The 21335-nt window shown below is 43.2% G+C and overlaps 1 protein-coding gene across 8 annotated transcripts in view; it reads left to right on the forward strand.

Moving 5' to 3' along the window:
- The window catches only part of SLC4A8 (solute carrier family 4 member 8), a 79896-nt gene that overhangs the window by 45904 nt on the left and 12657 nt on the right, over positions 1-21335 (forward strand). For 6 of the 8 annotated variants that reach the window (XM_027036180.2, XM_027036179.2, XM_027036181.2 and 3 more), the window contains 8 exons: positions 3242-3347; positions 3953-4114; positions 6992-7105; positions 9481-9642; positions 10526-10777; positions 14386-14454; positions 15741-15914; positions 18955-19092. In XM_027036180.2, the coding sequence (XP_026891981.1) occupies positions 3242-3347; positions 3953-4114; positions 6992-7105; positions 9481-9642; positions 10526-10777; positions 14386-14454; positions 15741-15914; positions 18955-19092 (1177 nt within the window). The remainder of the gene's footprint in view (positions 1-3241; positions 3348-3952; positions 4115-6991; positions 7106-9480; positions 9643-10525; positions 10778-14385; positions 14455-15740; positions 15915-18954; positions 19093-21335) is intronic. The other 2 variants (XM_027036184.2, XM_027036185.2) reach the window with 1 other exon arrangement.

Here is a 21335-nt window from a genome sequence, read left to right on the forward strand (position 1 = left end):
GAGATCGTGACCTGAGCTGAAGTCGGACGCTTAACTGACTGAGCCACCCAGGCACCCCCTTTTTTTTTTTTTAAAATTGAGCAGTGGGCCTGCGTTTACTGGCTGATGCAGTGTACCCGGCAGTACTTGCGCCTTTTGTTAAGGAAGTGTCTTGCCCCTCTGGGAAATAAGGCTTAGATAGGGATGTGGAGACCCCAGGGGGCCTGCCAGAGAACAGCCAGAAGTGATGACAGAGAGGATGGACTAAGAACGAAACTCAGAGGGGACATGAGGAATGCTTTCCAGAGCACGGGCTTTTGGTTCCAGGCACGAGACAAAAGTAGGCTGCAAAGGTAACAGGGAGAATTCAAGTGAGTTATTGGGAGGACCTTCTTTTTACAAGGATTTGTGGGTCCCTGAAGCATGTTATCAAGATCGTCTGAATGTATGTACAGGCTCCTCTTAGGAATCGTTAGGTAGAGATATACTCACAATTCTTTGCAGATCCACAGGTCTCTTACTCTGTTTCCTAAGGATCTAGTAATCTATTTACTTACATAGATTTCAACGCAGGAGACTGTTTTCTTCCCATGCCTGATACAGTTTGGATCAGGGGGAGAAGAAACATGGTATTTCGCCATGTTGTCAACCATCCGGGAGAGTCCGGTCCTAGAAACACTTCTTCTCTGGAATAGTATTCTCCAAATTATGACTAAAGATCCTCAGCCTTTAGCTCCATACATCAAATTCCCTGCCTTCTGGCTGTAATTTCTGACGTGGAGGGCCTGGTTGTAAAGCGAACAATTTCAACCCGAAACTGTCTGAGCAGAGAGCACACTGTATGGAGGGGTCTGCCAACTAGTCACGGATACATTTTTGTAGGTTCTACGTATTCATTTATTCCCCTTTTTAAGGTCAGAATTCATAAAAAACTTTTGTTAGAATTTGAAATTATTTTATTACAAAATAACAACCATTAGGGGAGTATAATCTTTGAAGCCTAGTGGATTGCTGATTGGCATTGGAGTAAGGTTCATTCTTCGACCTTTTTCTCAATCATTCATTTATTTGTTTGACAAACATTTGTTGAACACTTACTATATGCCGGGCATGGTTTTAGGCCCTGGAGACAGCAGTGAACATGGCAGACAAAGGATCTGCCCTCATGAGACCTAGTGGGGGAAGATTGACAAAAGTGACCAGCCTTGGACTGAGTAGACTTTGGATCTGGACACTGTAATTCTGTGTTAATACAGCTCAAGGTGGGATTTTTCTTAGTTGCATTCTACCGTTGGAGCTGTGAAGCTAGAACTCCTTAGCTCTTTAAATCATTTTATGTTAGTATGTGGAACTGATTTTTTAAAAAATATATTTTATTGTCAAATTGGCTTCCATACGACACCCGGTGCTCATCCCAACAAGTGCCCTCCTCAATGCCCATCACCCATCTTCCCATCTCCCCCACCCCCCATCCACCCTTGGTTCTCTGTATTTAAGAGTCTCTTGTGGTTTGCCTCCCTCCCTCTCTGTTTGTAACTATTTTTTTTTTTCTCTTCCCTTCCCCCATGGTCTTCTGTTAGGTTTCTCAAGATCCACATATGAGTGAAGATATATGATATCTGTCCTTCTCTGACTGACTTATTTCACTCAGCATAATACCTTCCAAGTATGTGGAACTGATTTTTTAAGAGCAGTTTTAGGTTCACAGCAAAGTTGAGCAGAGGATACAGAGTTTCCATCCACCCCTTGCTCCCACACATGTGCAGTCTCCCCCACTATCAGCATCCCGTGCACCAGAGTGCTAAGTTTGTTGCAAATAATGAATTTACATGGAGACATCATTATCACCCAAAGCCTATAGTTTACATTAGGGTTCACTCTTGCTGTTGTACATTCTATGAGTTTTGATTAATCTATAAATAATATATCCACTATTATAATATCATACAGAATAGTTCACTGCCTTAAAGATCTGTGCTCTGAGGGCACCTGGGGGGGCTCATTCGGTTAAGCCTCCTACTCTTGGTTTCAGCTCAGGTCATGGTCTCACAGTTGATGAAATGGAGCCCCGCACTGGGCTCCACACTGAGAGTGTGGAGCCTGCTTAGGATTCTTTCTCTCTTCCTCTCTCTCTGCACCTCCCCTGCTCATGCTCTCTCTCTGTCTCTCTCTCTGTCTCTCTCTCTCAAAAAAACATATTTGGTGCTCTGCCTACCCATCCCTCGGTACCACTCCAAACCCTGGCAAGCATTGATCTTTTTACTGTCGTCATCATTTTGCCTTTTCGGCAATGTCATATAGTTGTAATCTTGCAGTATGTAGGCTTTTCTGATTGGCTTTGTGTACTTAGTGTTATTGCCTTAAAGGTCTTTAATGCCTTTTAATGGCTTGATAGTTCGTTCTTTTTAGTGCTGAATAATAGTCCATTGTGTAGTTATAGATATAATGCATCCATTCACCTACTGAAGGACATCTTCGTTGCTTCCAAGTTTGGGATTGATTTTGTAGACCTAAATGTAGGACTTTATGGCTTTCCCTATTACGTTTTATTTTGTTGATTTCCTCCTATTACAATCTACTGAGATCTTTTTGCATTTTAATTCTGTTGTACTATATCCTTAGAAGGTATGCTCATTAAATCCACAGAGGATGCAAAGTTAGTGGGAATGGCTATGTTCATTGTGGGACTGGGAGGCCGCATGTTGGCCAGAGGGACAAGTCTGATCTGGTCTGGTTAGGTACAAGGGGAGGCCATGGTGGTGGGATATTACCAGGAATAATGCAGTGTCGGGACAAGCTTGCATCACAATTCCAGGAGCCTCTGATATTGAGAGCATATTGAGAATGTGGCAGGGTATAGATAGCAGGAGATATCCAGGCTTGGAGAAGACTGTTGAGAGCCAAATGGGGTAGCAGGTCCTCCTTGCTTTATAGATTGAATTTCACGGGAAGGGCCTAAGCGAAAGAAACTAAGCAAGGAGACCAGCAAGAACCATTCTGTGCCAAGCTTGGTGGTCGGCACAATTTAATTCAAGGCCAATGTGCTGATTTGTGTCTGTGTTTATAATGGCTGACTGAAAAATAAGGATGTGGTTGGGCTTACCCATGGGCCTCAAGCAACAGGACCAATCTCAGGGACCTGAGATGGGCAAAGGAGAAACGAGGCAAGCTCTGACAGGGGCTTTAGTCCAGTCATGGCTAAAACTATTTAATCAAACACTTGGCTGCTTTCCTCAGGAATCCTTTTTTCTTGTTCCCTCAGCTGCAGGTGTACTCTCCCAGAAAATCCAAACAACCATACCCTGCAGTACTGGAAGGACCACAATATCGTGACAACAGAAGTCCACTGGGCCAACCTGACTGTTAGCGTAAGTCTGGGAGTTGTATTGTAGCACTGTGACTGCCAAGTTTAAGTGTGGTAGCCCTTCAGCATGGTCTGGCGTTTTCAAAAATAAAGGTTGTTTGTTTGTTTGTTTGTTTGTTTATTTATTTAAACTATTCTTGCTGACCCTTTTCCCCAGCAAAAGTTCTCTTGTACATAAAGGGAAAAGAAGATTGCCTTTCTCTTCCCTCCCACGTACACCCTACCCAGGGTCCCTGCACTAGGGATATGTGGGGATGAAACCAGGCAGGGCGGGGGCACACCCAGGTTTCTGAGGCTGGCAGAACATTCCGACTTGGAAGTCCTCTGTAAGATAAACAATACGAATTGCCAGAGCCCTCCCAGAGCTTCATGCTTGCTTGGGACCATCCTGGTTTCATTTTCCAAAGCGTCTAAGGACTCTAAGTAGTCACCGTACTCAGAAGGGGCCTGTGCAAGCGAGAGCGCCACAAGCACACGGGTCAATGGACACTGCCGGCAGCCTGCGCTCCCCAGCAACCGTGGGATGACAGGGAGGGGTGGGCTCAGAAGGCCAGAGCTATTTATTCCCTTGTGCCTGCCTTTCATCACCCAGAATGCTTGTTCCCGCAGGAGTGCCAGGAGATGCACGGAGAGTTCACGGGATCTGCGTGCGGCCATCATGGACCCTATACTCCTGATGTGCTCTTTTGGTCCTGCATTCTCTTCTTCACCACCTTCATCCTCTCGAGCACCTTAAAGACATTTAAGACAAGTCGCTATTTCCCAACCAGAGTAGGTAGCACCCTCATACATTTCTTCCGCGTTAGAATTCTAATATAACAGAGTCTACTCTCAGCTTCCATGCTGCTTGCTGAGTAGAGTGGCAGGTGGCAAGTTCCAGATGTCCCGGCAAGCCCACTGTGGCATTCTCTTCTAGTGTCTGGCAGCCTTTCGTAAATGTGTGGTGTGCGCTGAGGGGTTAATACTCAGGATTTTTTCGATTAAAAGTGCCGGGCGATGGGTGCCTTGCTGGCTCATTCAGTAGAGCACACAACTCTTGATCTTGGGCTCGTAAGTTCAAGCCCCACATTGGTGGGTAGAGATTGCTTTAAAAAAAGAAAAAAGTGTCAGGGGAGTTTAAGGGGGTTCTGCAAAAGCTCTTAACCCTCAATTTCCAGAGTGCTGTGAAGTGTCCTTTCCAGGATGCTGGGAGATGGAGTATGCAATAGCTGGAGCTGGCTGCTAAATATAGTAAAGCGGGATGATCACTTTGGATACGTAGGGGACCCCAAAGTCTCTTCCCAGGGATGTCTCTTGTGGCAGTTTGTGAAATCACCAGGGACATTGACTGCAGCGGCCAGAATACTCCTGACTTGGTTTGCTTGACTCTTTGAAGCCTCAGTAATCTGATACAAATGGTGCTGTTTGATCATGACCAGTTCTAGTAGAGCGGAATCAAGAGGCTGGGTGTAGAGCGGCGAAAAGGGGCCACTTTTGCTTTGAAAAGGAGTTCAAAGCATGAGAAATGGTGGGTTTTCTGGAAGTGAGGGTTCGGTCAGGTACATTTGCAGGGCAGGAAGTCCGAATGGGTGGGGAGCTCAGTTGATTAGCTGTCTATGGTACACTCATGCAGGAAAAACAACACATTCTTAGACTTCCGCGATGCTACATTATAGTTAAGGGAAACATATTGACTTAGTTCTGGGTCATTGTTTCTGATGTGGACAAATAGTTAATAAGGGCAGTTCTCTACTAGCTACTTGCTGAGGCCTGGGTTAAGTGCTGTCAGGGATATAGAAGTTTAAAACATGGTCTCTGCCATCGTATAGGAAGGAGAAATATACGAAATGTACAGGTCCATATGATACAGTGTAAAGGGTTGGGCGCCAACCTGGGATGCAAGGGGTCATAGGAGTTCAGAGGAGGGAAGGGCCACTGGGCCCCAGGATGGTCAGATGGACCCAAGATGGCTCATGACGGTGGGGGCAGGTACAGGTTCAGAGAATTGTGTAACATTCAGAAGAGAATTGACAAAACCAGGGCCAGGAAGCTGCAAACCTCAGGTTTCAAAGGAAAGCAAAGTCAGGTTAAGATATATTTTGGCTAAGATATATTTTGCTCTGTCTCTGTTGGAAGTTCAGATTAAGGCAGACACTGGGCGTTTTAGAGGCATTGTATTTTATTAAAGCTGAACTAAACTATAACGTCCTCCTAGGCACAAAATGGTGATGAGTGCTATGGAGAAATTTTTTAAAAATTTACATCCAAGTTAGTTAGCATATAGTGCAACAATGATTTCAGGAGTAGATTCCTTAATGCCCCTTGCCCATATAGCCCATCCCTCCTCCCACAACCCTTCCAGTAACCATCTGTTCTCCATATTTAAGAGTCTTTTATGTTTTGTCCCCCTCCCTGTTTTTATATTAGTTTTGCTTCCTTCCCTTATGTCCATCTGTTTTGCTATGGAGAAAATTAAGCAGAAAAGGAGCATAGGCAGTGCTGGAGTAGAGAATGGTGACCAATTGCAAGTAGGATCATCAGAGAAGATCTCATAGGGAAGGTGATCTTTGAATGAACATAGGGAGGTGAGGGAGCTACCCAAGAAGTTACTTGGAGAAAAAGCATTCTAGACAAGAGGGATAAGCAAGTACAAAGACCCTAAGGTGGGATGTTTAACAAACAATAGAGTTGGGGGGGGTGCCTGGGTGGCTCAGTCGGTTGAGCGTCCGACTTTGGCTCAGGTCATGATCTCGCAGTTTGCGAGTTCGAGCCCCGCATCGGGCTCTGTGCTGACAGCTCAGAGCCTGGAGCCTGCTTCCCATTCTGTGTCTCCCTCTCTCTCTGCCCCTCCTCCGCTCATGCTCTGTCTCTGTCTTTCTCTCTCTCTGTCAAAAATAAATAAACATTTAAAAAAAATTTTTTAAAAAAAGAAAAGAAAATACACAACGGAGTGGTCTGTATGGCTGGAGCAGAGTGAACGAGTGGGAGAGCGTTAGAAGCTGGGCTTCTAATGATTTCAATGTGTGGGCCTCATAGGCCGAGGCCTTTTGGGTTTTTATCTCAGTGAAATGAGGAACCATTTCAGGGTTTTTGTGGATTGACATAATCCAACTTGTATAGTCAGTCCAATGGCTTTAAAGGGGGGCTGAAGCAAGTGTCTGCTGTACTTAAGAGAGACAAGAGCTGATGGTGACCTTGGTCTGGGTGGGAACAGTGGAGGTGGTGAGAAGTGCTCAGATCCGGGATTTGTTCTGGAGGTAGAGCCAACAGGGCTTGGATGCAGGTAGATGAGGTGTCGGGCATGAGGGCCGATGCTGTCACCAAGGCCCTTGGCTGGTACAAATGGACCTTAACTGGCCCCAGAAAATCTTATTCCAAGTTCTCAGAACTATTGCCCAGACCTGGGCACAAATGCTCCAAATAGAGCTCTTCCCAGTCAGGGTGGTTACATTAGAGTTTGCCAAATGGTTCATTCTCTCTCATCATATCCACCCTTTGGGGGTATTAACTTGGGCATATTAACATATTCCTGTTGTTTACATGTGGTTGTATTAATTCAATTATAACATTAAAGCATTCTTCTGAGGACTTTAAAACTTTTACAATGCAAAATTCTCTTCTACTGCATTGAGCCTAATAAAACACTTTTCCAACCCTTTCTCATGCCAGGTACGCTCCATGGTGAGTGACTTTGCTGTTTTCCTCACTATCTTCACAATGGTGATTATTGATTTTTTGATTGGAATCCCATCACCAAAACTTCAAGTTCCCAGTGTGTTCAAGGTAAACAGCTTTCAGGGTACTTGGTGCCCTCATGTGGTTTCCTAGAATCTGGTCCCAAGTGAATTTCAAAGGCCTTTCCGTATCCTAATCCTGCGTTCTGCAGTCCCCGAAATCTAAACTTTGTCCCTCATGCCTTACCTTTCAGAAGAGCAAACTCTTAAGGCTTGGCTGAGTTCCAGCCACAAAACTCCAAGAACAGAACATCTAAGGTGGTTTAATGAATGAAAAGTTAAGACTTACAATAGTGGGATGTGCACGTTTACTTAAATACATACCTCATACAGTGGAAATGTGGGTCCTTGGAACAAGTCTGATTAATAGCACTTTCCTTGAGCTTCAGCTGTGTATGGGCACTGGGAAGGTGTAAGAAGTTAAATCAGGGTTGGCCCCTCTCCTTCAGGATCTTGCCTTGTGAAGAGGTGAGCCGGCCTGGGGGCTTCACCCACGGTCTAATGCTCCTACCAGAGTAACCGGGACAGCTCTTCAACCCTATTTCATCGTTTCTTTATATAACTCTCTACAATCTACAATATGTTGCTGAAAATGTATACATAAAAGAACTAAAACAAATGATCTGTATGTGGGGACTCCAGATCTGTTTCAGTGTAAGGGCACCGAGTAACAGAGAAGATGGGAAGGCTGAGCTGGGTTCCATAGAGCCCCACAGACCAGAGGGGAGGGAAAGCCTGGGCATACTCAGTGACTGGAGAAGAATCATAAGATGAGAAGAACAGGAGAGGCTGGGGAAGAGAAAGAAGACAGGAAGAAAGGCAGCCCTTGACTTGTAAACATCCCTGTACCCTGTGCCTTTGTCTTCCCTTTCTCCCTCCCTCCCTCCCTGAAATAGGCCCGGTTAAAAATATCTCTTTCCATATTGCCTGAAGATTTTTTATTTTATTTCGTTAAATGCACTGAAATGCCATCAGCTAGAAATTTGTGGATTGAAAAACACCCTTCTTAAAAATATAATTCCTTTGAGAATATGTCATTCTCACCTTTGTGTGAATGAGCACAATCAGCTTTCTTTCTAATACCTAGCTGAGGTCAGCCCTCCAGGAGGAATGGATTTTGTGTAAAAATAAGTAATTTGAGAACCTTAAGCAGTCCTTGGAAAGGTTCCCTGATGGGTAGGCTTAGATAGCCAGAAAGTGCTGAATTTCTGGGACATCTGGGAAGAAGGCCCCGGGAGGTAGGGGAGAGATGGGAAGGGAAAATGGGAGAATGTCAAAGACAATGCTGCTTGTTGGCAGGCCTTGCTTTCAGGAAGCAGAGGAGAAATTTTCTTCCTTCTTTCCTTCCCTGTTACACCACATGGCCCCCAGTGATGAAAACCCAGTCTGAAGGCTAGTACTATTACTAATGTGTTAATGTCAGTCAGAGTTTAGTAAATTTTTGTGTTGGCCTAAGAACTTAACTGTCACATAGAACATTGTTACTAAGGAGACATAGATCCTATAAACTTTCAGAACTTAGCGCATTCATGATTTGGGATCTGGTGACATTGTTGAAGAGTCTTTGAATCCTAGAGTCACGACCAATGGGGAACCAAGTACTTTGGATGCAACAGTCTTTGCTTTGTTCATTGAATTTGGTTCAATTCTGAGCCAGTTTGTATGCCCAGCCTTTCATCTTCCATTACTACTTGCCAAACAAGGGGAACTTTTCTTCCCCAGAGTACCTGGGGGAGTTTGAGGATGTCAAAAGTACCCTAAGAGAGTTTAGGTATGTCATGAACACCCAAATAAGATTTATGAACAGTAGTGGTCTTATAGGAGCATTGGAGAGGGTCCTAGATTAAACAAGCCCCAAGTTCAGTAATCTTGGGCTCCTCTCTCAAATCTCTAGTACCTGGGCTCCTGTTTTACTGCTGATGGGAGAAGGCCCCTGGGCCGACGCAATCTAAGCCCATGAGATTCCATGCAACTGGCTCTACTTTGCCTTTATTTGTGCTGTAGACATGCATTATATGGCTTCTGGAGGGGAGCAATGAGGAGGATATTCTAAATTATTTATATTTGCTTTAATTATAATTGTGTTAAATTCTTTTTTGGCAATAGACTTGTTATTTTACTTGGGCTAATGTTAAGTTAAAGGTGGTGGCGGGTTTGGAGAGTAGGGGCAGGAAGTGAAGTATTAATGAGTGTTTCACAGGAAGTTGATAATCGAGGATTGACTCAAAGAGGATTTGGAACAAGATCATAGATTTCCTAAGAAGTTGCTACTAAGGAGTTACTTTCTTGACTTTTTGTTGTTGTTGTTGTTAGGATTCTCATTTAGGAGTAAAAACAATTTGGATACTGTGATTCAGTTTAATCTCTTTTGCCCTAATGACTATAGTTAAAGTACAAAACAAAACTTTATTTTTTCCCCTTTAGCCAACAAGAGATGATCGAGGGTGGATTATTAGTCCCATTGGCCCCAATCCCTGGTGGACTGTGATAGCTGCAATTATCCCAGCTCTTCTCTGTACTATCTTAATATTCATGGACCAGCAGATCACAGCTGTCATCATTAACAGGAAGGAACACAAGCTCAAGGTAACAAAAAGTTCTGACCTAGAAGGACGAATGGTAGCCGGTTCCTTTTTTGTTTTTTTAGGGTAAGCCCCTTCAGACAAGGAACTATAGAACCTGGATAAAAGCAGTCATAGAAGGAGCTCATAAAATGTTCCAGAGGTTCTGATTCCTCAATTAGTGACAAAAGATTGGTTTGGAGATGAAACCAGAGTAGAGCATGATGAAATGGTGTGAAAGGAGCTTGGACTCTGTTAGTTTCCTCTCAAACCTGTGCGGCAGGTGGGTGGGCACAGTTCCTTGTGGTCCCTATACAGGCTTGTCTTTCTGAGGTACAGGTCAGGGCTTGGGCCACTGTTTCTGAGAGTCAAGTATTCTCCCATTGGTGTCCTTTACTGGAGTTTCCAGACTGAACCTTGAGTCCAAGGATTCCAAGGAGGTAGGTTTGAGCCCAGCACATTTATCGGTGAGAGGCTTCATGCCTTCATCTCTGTTCTTTCCTTACTTAGAGTAGGCAAATCCATATTTGGCAAGGATCTGGGGGTGTTTGTGTGGAGCCATTTACCTCCAACTCCTATATTGTCTACCACTAGAATGGTCAAGGTGTGCCTTGGCCTCTGGTTACTCTGCCAAGAAAGGATGAATCTTTGAATGCATGAGACTCAGGGTGAAATCTGGGGGCACTTGAATGAAAAATGGATATGGCATGTATATGACAGGGTAAGGTTTCTCTTTTTCTTCTCTGTTCCCTCCAAACCAGGAGGGGCTGGAAGACTCATCTGGGATCTCTGGACCCCTTCTTCCTTACCCACTCCCTCCTGCTTTGGGCCTGAGGCTCTTAGCTCACTGTTCTGTGCCCCACTACAGCCAGCCCATTGGTGGTGACAGAGACTCTGTTTCCCCACAGAAAGGCTGTGGCTACCACCTGGACCTGCTGATGGTGGCCATCATGCTGGGTGTCTGCTCCATCATGGGCTTGCCCTGGTTTGTGGCGGCAACTGTCCTGTCCATCACACATGTGAACAGCCTCAAACTAGAATCTGAGTGCTCTGCTCCTGGAGAACAACCCAAGTTCTTGGGCATCCGAGAACAAAGAGTGACGGGCCTTATGATCTTTGTGCTGATGGGCTGCTCAGTCTTCATGACGGCCATATTAAAGGTAATTATTCATTCACTCGTTAGATGGATATTGACTGGTGATTTGTGTCAGGAATTCTGGGAATACAGTGATAGTCAAACAGATACATGTACAAATATCTGTCCTGAAAGAGCTAACTCTAGCAGAGTAAAGCAGATAAGGAAGTTAGTTAAGAGGGGCACCTGGGTGGCTCAGTTAAGCATCCAACTTTGGCTCAGGTCATGATCTCACGGTTGGTGGGTTCGAGCCCCACATTGGACTCTGTGCTGACAGCTCAGATCCTGGAGCCTGCTTCGGATTCTGTGTCTCCCTCTCTCTCTGCCCCACCCCCACTCATGCTCTGTTTCTCTCTGTCTCAAAAATAAGTAAACATTAAAAAAAATAAAAAAAAAAAAAAAGGAATTTAGTTAAGAACACAAAAACGAGGGGCGCCTGGCCGGTTCAGTCAGTGGAGGGTGCGACTCTTGATCTTGGGGTGGTGGGTTGAAGCCCCATGTTGGGTGTAGAGATTACTTAAAAATAAAATCTTAAAAAAAAAAAAAGAGGAGGGGGAGGATAAGAAAAGAAAGAAAACAAACATAGTAATTATAGAATATGATAAATGATTAATGGAAATATTTGGTGCTCTCTGGTGCTATAGAGAATTAAGGGAGTGCTGTTTTAGTCCGTGTGGTCGGAGAAGGCCTCTCTGCAGAGATGGTATTTAAGATGAGATGGAACTGGTCATGCCATGGATGGTGGGAGATGGCATGGGGGAAGGGAGAGAAGCAGTCTAGGCAGGCCCTGAGATGGGAAGGAGTAATATGTATACTAAGAAATATCAGGGCCGGGGAGCCTGGATGGCTCAGTCAGTTAAGCGTCTGACTTCAGCTCAGGTCATGATCTCGTGGTCCGTGAGTTCGAGCCCCACATCGGACTCTGTCTGACAGCTCAGAGCCTAGAGTCTGCTTCCGATTCTATGTCTCCCTCTCTCTCTGCCCCTCCCCTGCTCATGCTCTGTCTCTCTCTGTCTCAAAAATAAATAAAAACATTAAAAAAATTAAAAAAGAAAAAGAAATATCAGGGCCATGTGGCTCAAGGCAGGAACACAATGAGATGAGAGTGAAGACTAGGTGGGGGCAGATCATGCAGGGCCTTGTTGAGTCTGGTAAAGGTAACCTTTGAAGAGTTTTAGCAGGCAAGGGACATGATCTATTTAGTATTTTTATTTATTAGGTTTTTTTTTCTTTTTAAAAAACATTTATTATTTATTTTGAGCATGCGTGCAAGCCGGGCAGGGACAGAGAGAGAGGGAAAAAGAGAATCCCAAGCAGGTTCCACATTGTCAGTGCGGACCCCGATGTGGCACTCAGTCCCATGAACTGTGAGATCATGACCTGAGCCGAAATCAAGAGTTGGACCCCCAACCGACTTAGCCACCCAGGCACCCCCCTCCCCCATTTAGTATTTTTAAAAGATCACTCTGGCGATGTCTAGAGAATAAGTTTTTAGGGTTGGGAAAAACAGAGAGACTAGTGAGGCTATATTATAGGTGGGAGATGATGGTGACTTGGCTAAAGAAGGTTGTAGTAGGGCTGGATAAAAGGCATGTCTTCTGTGTATCTTGGAGGCAGATCCAAGGATCTTGCCGGTTGACTGGATGTGGAATGGAGTGTGGAAAAGGGAAAGATCAAAATGCCTTCCAGGTTTTGGACTTGACCATCTGGATGGAGAGTAGTGATATTTAAGATGGAGAAGACTGCCTGAAGGAGGAAATGATTTTGTGAGAGGTGGTGGGGCTATGGGCAGATTTTGGGTGAGATATCCAGGAAGCAACTGAGTGAAAAAGCTAGAGGGAGGCTCTGGATTAAAAATATAAATGTGGAAGTCAACAGCAGTTAGTGGTATTGAAAGCCATGGGAATAGATCAGATCGCTCAGGGAGCAGGGTATAGATGTAAAACAGAAGTAGGACCAGAGAGAAGAGCAGAGTCTAAGGAGCTCCAATATTTAGAAGTTGGGTAGAGGAGGAGACAGCAGCACAGACTCAGAAGGAGCTGCCGGAAAGGTAGAAGGGAAACCAGGAGGGCGTGGTGTCAGGGAAGCCAAACGAGGGGAATTTTTCCAGAAGGAGGGATTGGTTAGAAACTGTCTAGAAAGATGAAGACTAAACCAAGCCATTGGATTTGGCAATGAGGAGGCCTAACATGACTTGACAAGAGCAGATTCAGTGGAGTGATAGGGCAGAGGCTGAATTACAGGGGAGTGAAGAGTAAATAGGAGGTGAAAAGTAAAGACAGCGTGGGCAGACAACTCTTTCAAGAGATTTTTCTGTGAAGTGGCATGGAAAATGGGCAGTGGCTGGTGTGAGGTGTGGGGTTAAAAGAGGATTTTTTGAAAGATGGCAGACACCTCAAACATGAGAAAAAAATATTTAGTTTTGTGGGTGGAAGGCTTGTGTCTGGGAAAAATGGGGTGAAAAGGAAAGTTCTATGGCTGTAACGCCAAACCCCAAACATTCTGGAGCACTTACTTGGCTCCCTTGCCTCCTTTCCCCTTCTTTTTTGGTGAATCTTCAACCACCCCAGCCTGCACTGCAAGTGCTATTTAGGGGTGACACCTGAGAGAAATGGGAAAGGATTTGGAACCATCTCCCTGGCTCCTTACTTTCCACCCAGTCTCGCCACCTCTCCTCATACCCCCTGCCCCTTCTACTCTCTGTCCCCAGCCCAGCCCCTGCTCCCACCTCTGGTCTGCCTGCCATCTGGAGGAGCCCAAAGATTGCCGCTCCTCCAGGAAGGTAACCACGAAGCCATGGGAGTAGGCATCGCCTAGCCTTCCTAGAACTGGCTCAGAAGGGTTCTTTCAGAAAACCATTCAATAGTTCCGACAAGCAAGGTTAGCACCAAACTGAGATGTCTACTCACTGTACAGTTGAAACAGCGTAAAATCCAATGGGGACTTTCTAGTTCTGAGAAGAATTATGTTTGAGAATGTTCTTTAGCCTCAGAATAAAAGCAAGTCAAGTTTAGTCTTCAGCTATGAGACTTCCCTTGCCTTAATTCCATAGGCCTCATTTCCCTGCCTCATAGCGTTGCCTTGAAGATTACCTAGATTGCTAGGTGTGATATGATAGGTGCGTATATATATTCAAGTGCAATATAATAATGTTGCTGTTTCTCCCCAGATCATTCTTCCTCTGATACCTCCCCATTTCTACCCTCAAGTCTCTGGTTAGCAAAAAGGAAACTTTTTAGTCCATGTTAAAATACACCAAATCCCTGAGATGATTGCTTGTATGATTAGAAAAAATTTGAAAGGTATCGGTTCTGTACAAGAGGGATGTGTGTGTGTCTGCCCATCCCCATGGAGGAAAAAGAACCTGACGGATAAAATGTGAGGCCTAGGATTTAACTAGGGCTGGATTACACGTATGTGTAATCATTTCATTTCAGAACAAAATAATTGTTACCATTGTCAGCTTCTGGTTTTGCTTCTACTTCTAAATCATGCAAAGGCAGCAGAAACTAATGCAATGTTTACGTGGTGATTTTGTGACTTTGTTTCCTTGGAGATTTAAAAGTTTATGTAGTCTTGAGTGCATTATGGTACCAAATTTAATTTCTGGTCTTTCTGCCCTTTTGTCTTCAGTTTATCCCAATGCCAGTACTCTATGGAGTTTTCCTCTACATGGGAGTTTCTTCTCTACAAGGAATTCAGGTATGGCATGCTTCTGCCAGGGCAGTGTTTTTGCACTGGGAGCTCATCTGTCCTGACCAGGGAGGGAGAGCTCTCCCAGAAAAGCACAAATCCATTCTTGAGAAACTATTTCCTAGTCTTACTGGTTAAGCTATTTTAGATATTTCTTTGGACATTCGCTAAGTCATTTGGACAGTCAAGTTGGCATGATGATGGTACAGAGACTTATAGGATGACCTGGCTTGATTTCAGGGTACCCGTCATCCATTAATTATTCAACAGACAATTATTGGGCATGTATTAACTGCTAGGTGCTTTGTCAGATGCTAGTAACTTAGATCTGAAAGGCTTGTCAAGAGCCAAACTGGCTTCCACACTTGGACCACACTAGTGTTAGCGCTAGGCTACAGTGTGAGAGAGGGAGCTCAACTGGGGGTCTGCTGGTGAAGAGATCGGCAGTAGTGGGGGCTGCTCCAGGTAAGCAGACATTACTTCCTGCCCTACTCTGCCTTTTCCCATCCATCAACTCATTCCTCTGAGTCCTCTGCATGGAAAATCAGGACTGGGCACTGATCATTTGGGTACCCCAGATGATATGATAACTTAGTTTCTTCTTCTATTGGTGGCTGGTTCCTCTTTGTTTTTATGGAATATCCAGTGGTCACTCTTACCCCCTGAGTTTTAATGTGACCTTCGGCAGGTTATTCAATCCCTCTAGCTCTCTGTTTTCCTATTGCTAATATAACGCTGGTCATATATTCTATCTCTAGAATGTTATAAAGTTTTATTTTATTTTCTTACTATAAATGATCAATGAAAAGCTCCAGACTCCTCAAAGAACAAGTAGGAGATTTGGTTTGGATACTAAGCAGAAATATGGAACTGGCTTATTTTGTATTCAGCACTCCCTGAGAAAGATCTCTCAGGAGCCAGTGTAGGATAGAAGAAAGACATTTTCTGATTCTAGAATTAGAAAGGATGGATTTAGGGGTGCCTGGCTGGCTTAGTAGGTAAAACACGTGACTCTCGATCACAGGGTTGTGAGTTCAAGCCCCAGATTGGGTGTAGAGATTACTTTAAAAAAAAAAATCTTAAAAAAAGAAAAGATGGATTTAAATTTTGATTCTGTCATTTACCAACCCTTAGCCAAATTACCTGTCCTCTCTGAGACTCAGTTTCCATTCTGTCCAGTGGAAACTGTATTACCTACCTTTCAGAGCAGGTGATATAAGAGACGAGAATGGGCCTGACAAGGCTTCTGACCCAGAGAAACCTCCTGAAAATACATGCCGGTTCCCTCCTTTCAGTTCTTTGACCGTCTGAAGCTCTTTGGGATGCCTGCAAAGCACCAGCCAGATTTTATCTATCTTCGGCACGTGCCCCTGCGCAAAGTGCACCTCTTCACCCTCATTCAGCTGACCTGCCTTGTCCTACTCTGGGTCATCAAGGCCTCTCCGGCTGCCATTGTCTTCCCAATGATGGTGAGTTTTAAAAAAATTATTATTATTTATTTTTTAAAATAGTGGTGAAACCCACACCACATAAAATTTACCATCTTAACCATTTTCAAGCGTATAGTTCAGTGGCATTAGGTACTTACATTGCTGTGCAACCGTTGCCACTGTACGTTTTTGGAACGTTCTTATCTGGCACAACTGAAACTCTGTACCTATTGAACGATGACTCCCCATTCCCCCTCCCCTAGTCCCCAGCAACCACCATTTTGTTTTCTATCTCTATGACTGACTACTCTAGGTACCTCGTATGGGTGGAACCATAAAGTATTTGTGTTTTTGTAGCTGGCTTATTTCGCTTAGCATAATGCCTCCGGGGGGCTCATCCATGTTGTAACATGCGTCGGATTTCTCTTTGAAAGGCTGATTGATATTCCTCTATGTGTACCTATGTATATAGACGTATGTATATGTATATACGTCTATATACATATGTGTATGTGTGTATCTATGTATATATACGTATATATGTATATGCCACATTTTGTTTATCTGTTTGTTCATTGATAGACTCTTGGATTGCTCCCGATTTTTGGCAATCGGGAATAATGCTCCTGTAAACATGAATTGTACAAATATCTGTGTTCCCACTTTCAGTTCTTTGAGGTATATACCTAAAAGTGGACTGCTGGATCATATGGTAATTCCATTTTTACTTGTTTGAGGAACAGTCGCATCATTTTATATTCCTGCCAGCATTACACAGGGTTCCAATTTGCCAATGTTTGTTTTCTGTTTGAGGGGTTTTTGTTTGGTTTGTTTGTTCATTCGGTTGTTGTTGTTGTCGTCGTTGTTGTTTGATAACAGCCATCCTCACCGGTGTGAAGTGCTATCTCATTGTGGTTTTGATTTGCATTTCCTAGTGGGGCTGAGCATCTTTTCATGTGCTTATTGATTATTTGTATATTTTCTTTGGAGAACTATCTTTTCAAGTCCTTTGCCCATTTTTAATTTTTATTTTTTAATGTTTTTAATGTTTTTATTTATTTTTGAGAGAGAGACAGACAGAGAGACAGTGCATGAGCAGGGGAGGGACAGAGAGAGAGGGAGACACAGAATCTGAAGCAGGCTCCAGGCTCTGAGCTGTCAGCACAGAGCCCGATGCAGAGCGTGAACTCGTGAACCACCAAGATCATGACCCGAGCTGAAGTCAGACTCTCAACCAACTGAGCTACCCAGGCGTCCCCTTTTGCCCATTTTTAAATCAGATTTTTTGTTGTTGTTGAGTTTTAGGAGTTCTCTGTATATTCTGGATATGAATCCCTTATTAATGGTGAGTTTTTTGTTTGTCTTTTGCAGGAGCAGTATTATTTGGGGACTTTGAGGTGTGAATACATGTGTGTAGCAGGTTGCCATGTTTACTTTCAAGTCCGTCAGCCTGCCTTCCTCCCTCCCTTCCTTCCTTCTTCCTTTTTTCCTTCCTTCCTTCCTTCTGTCTTCTCTCTCATGAATCTGACATGGAGAGGATTCTTCATGTTTATAATAATTTGCATATTATAGTTCCAGTTTAGAATTTATTACAGTCAGAAGTGTCTAAAGTGGTGGAAATGCATTGTTTTAAGCCACTGGAAGAGAGGAAGAGGTTGGTCCATCACTGATAAGTGACTGGGACATCCATACCTTCTTTCGAACTGAAGCAGAGGCTTTGGAAAAGGGACCAGGGAAGCTGAACTGTGTATGGTGTAACAGGTGATAGGCTGCTTCCTGCCACTGGGATGGTGATGAAATTCTTGCCACCTGACCAGCACACTGTCTCATCTTCTCCTCCTGTTGCCTCCTCTCTCTGGCTCACCCTGTGTCACGGGGACGCTGAGAATTGTGGGCTGTTTGAAAACTACCCAAAGGGTGGGCCTCTAGAGAGAAAAGTCAATGAGGCTAATGTTTGGTATTTGTTTAGGGACTTTTGAGCTCTGTCTTACTCGGAGAATATTCAAAGGTGAAGAAACTAGGGTCAGGGAATTCTTTTTCTCTAATCTTCTGCATGTATACCTCCTGATGGGTTTCTCAATTTTGTCAGAGTACACATAGGTTTCTGCATTTAAGTGTTATATTCAGGGGTTGACCATTTGGTTAAAGAAACAGCAAATTCCTGACAACTTCTTGGGAGGGATACCATCAATTTTGGATTTGTTGGGGAAATAGTTATGGAAATGAGGGAGAAATATGATTGAATGTAGTAAGCCTGATTTGCCTCATTCCTTCCCTAAGCCACCAGATGTAGCTAGTGAGCACCTGTCAATCCAGGCAGGTCATTCTGGGTTATTATGAATTCCCCTTTGGCAAAAATGGCCTTTTACGGGGGAAAAAAAAGTGGAACAGCAGTTGATACACCCTGTCCTGTAAAATTGAGGAAATTAGCTGTCAGATATTAGAGGCAAGTCACTTTCTATTCCCTGAGCCTCAGTATCCTCATTTATAAAATGAGTGTCAGGCCAGACCAGAGGGCGGAGACAAAAAACACTAGTGATTCATGATGCAGGCATAAAGCAAGGAGTTTGCAGGGAAATGTATAGGCAGAGGATCAGAGGGAATTGAGGTGATCCTTCAAGGTCCCTTCATCCCATGGTGAGGCATGCTTGGGCTGGGTGCAGCTGGCCTCACCATAGCTGTGCTCCCGCAAAGGCTTTCCAGCCCACTGCTGCCCAGCAACCCTTCCTGCTCATCCCATGACAGGGAAGGGCAACTCTCAGGGCCATCTGAGGATGAAGGGTTTCTCTTTTCAAGGAGGGAATTAAGTTGGTTGCTTTCTAAGTTGTAGGGTTGTTATGATAGTTTAATAAAATATTGTATATAAAACACGAAGGTGAATATTTAGTATCTGGTACAAAGAAGGCACTCAGTAACAGGCAATTATTATTATTATTATTATTATTATTATTATTAATTATTATTATTAGTTTGATTTTCCTTGACATGTCCTACCTAGTGTGCTGTGAAGATAAGACTTTGCTTTTAACTCCGGGAAGAAAATGAGCTCTTTTCATCCCCTGTCTTTATTTTTCTTCAGGTTTTGGCTTTGGTCTTTGTCAGGAAAGTCATGGATCTCTGTTTCTCTAAACGAGAGCTGAGCTGGTTAGATGATCTCATGCCTGAAAGTAAAAAGAAGAAGCTGGACGATGCCAAAAAGAAGGCCAAGGAGGAAGAGGTCGTAGTTCTTGGACCAACTGTACATTTGGGGGCAGCTTCAAATTACAGAACATAGGAAGGGCCACATGAGAAGTCAGCATGTCTAGAATCCCAGGGGTTATATTTAGGAGTTGGGAAGATTACTCCAAAGATGTTTTTAGCCGAGAATGGAGCAAGGATTCTTGTCCCTATCTGTCCTTTATTTTTAGACACGGTAACCCGTTGTGTTTCCCTTTGTCTACAGTCTACTCACCAGGTTCATGCTTACAATATGAACATAGAGTCTGTTCTTATTATCAGATCTAAGGGTTCGTGTTCTCCTAAAAGGCCTAATTTGACAACTATACGAAACCTATTATCTGTCATGTACCTATTGGCAGATGGTATTGTGGTTGGCACCATGCAAAGACAACTTGCATAGGACTTTCTGTCCTTCCTCATTTCCCTCAGCGCTTGGCATCTGCTGTCCATACAATGGACCCTCAATCAATGGCCTGTACGTGCCAAGAATGGATGTGTAGCAAAACAAAAATCCCAGACCAAGAAATGAATGAGCCGGAAAGTGTTTCCAAATACAGTTAGGGCCTGAAATAGGGTCCTTTGAAATGCATTTTAAATGGCATTTTTTTCTAATATCTTGAGTTTTTGAAATCTTGTATTATTTTCTCCAGCTTTGTTGAGATATAATAAACACATAGCCCTGTGTACGTTTAAAGTATACAGCATAACGACTTGATATAGGTATATATTGTGAAATGATCACCACAGTAGGGTTCGCTAACACATCTGTCACCTCACATAGTCACATTTTTTGTGTGTGTGGTGAGAACTTTTAAAATTTACTCTCTCGGCAATTTTCAAATACACAATACAGCATTGTTAACTATAGTCACCATGCTGTACATTACATCCCCGGAACTTACTCGTCCTATGACTGAAAGTTTGTCCCCTTCAACCACCTTCACCCTTTTCCCCCACCCCAGCAACAACCAGTCTGTTCTCTGTTTCTATGACTTCAGTTTTGTTTTTGTTTTTGTTTTTTTTTTTAGATTTCACATGTAAGTGAGATCATATAGTATTTGTCTTTCTCTGACTTATTTTACTTAGCATGATACCCTCAAGTTTCATTCATGTTGTTGCAAATGGCAAGAGTTCCTTCTTTTTTTATGGCTGAATAATATTCAGTTGTATATATATACCTTTTCTTTGTCCGTTCATCCACTGATGGACAGTTCAGTTGTTTCCATGTCTTGGCTATTATGAATCATGCTGCAGTGAACATGGGCTGCAGATATCTCTTCAGGATAGTAATTTCATTTCCATTGGATGTATACCCAGAAGTGGGATTGCTGGATCATATGGTAGTTCTATTTTTAATTTTTTGAAGAACCTTTATAGTGGCTGCACCAATTTACATTGCCACCAACAGTGCATAAGAGATCCCTTTTTTCCATATCCTCACCGGCACTTATCTCTTGTCTTTGTGATAATAGCCATTCTGGCAGGTGTAGGGTGATACCACATTGTGGTTTTGATTTAAATTTCACTAATTATTAATGATGTTGAGTACCTTTTCATGTGCTTTCTGGCCATTTGTATATCTTCTTTGGAAAAATGTCTATTTAGGTCCTTTGCCTATTTTTAAATTGGGTTATTATTATTATTATTATTATTGCTATTGAGTTGTATGTATTCCTTATATATTTTGGATATTAATTCCTTACCAGGAGTTAACTCCTTACCATCTATGGTATTAACTCCTTACCATCTATGGTTTACAAATATTTCCTCCCATTCCATAGGTTTTTTCATTTTATCGACTATTTCTTTTGCTGCACAGAAGCTTTTAATTTGATGTCATTCCACTTATTTATTTTTGCTTTTGTTGCTTGTACTTTTGGTGTCGTATCCACAAAATCATTGCCAAGAACAATGTCTGAGTCTTTTCCCTATCTTCAAGGAGTTTTTACTGCTTCAGGTTTTACATTTAAGTGTTTAATAACATTTTGAGTTGATTTTTGTGAATGGTGTAGCTTATGAATATCCAGTTTTCCCAGCAACATTTATTAAAGAGACTGTCCTTTCTCCACCAAAGGCTCTTGGCTCCCTTGTTGGATATTAGTTGACCGCATATGCATGGGTTTATTTCTGGACACTTAATTCTGTTACATTGTTCTATGTGTTTTCTGTTATTAAATTTTTTTAATGTTTTTATTTATTTTTGAGACAGAGAGAAACAAAGCATGAGCAGGGGAGAGGCAG

Source organism: Acinonyx jubatus, chromosome B4 (assembly GCF_027475565.1).
Source record: "Acinonyx jubatus isolate Ajub_Pintada_27869175 chromosome B4, VMU_Ajub_asm_v1.0, whole genome shotgun sequence".
Classification (NCBI taxonomy): domain Eukaryota; kingdom Metazoa; phylum Chordata; class Mammalia; order Carnivora; family Felidae; genus Acinonyx; species Acinonyx jubatus.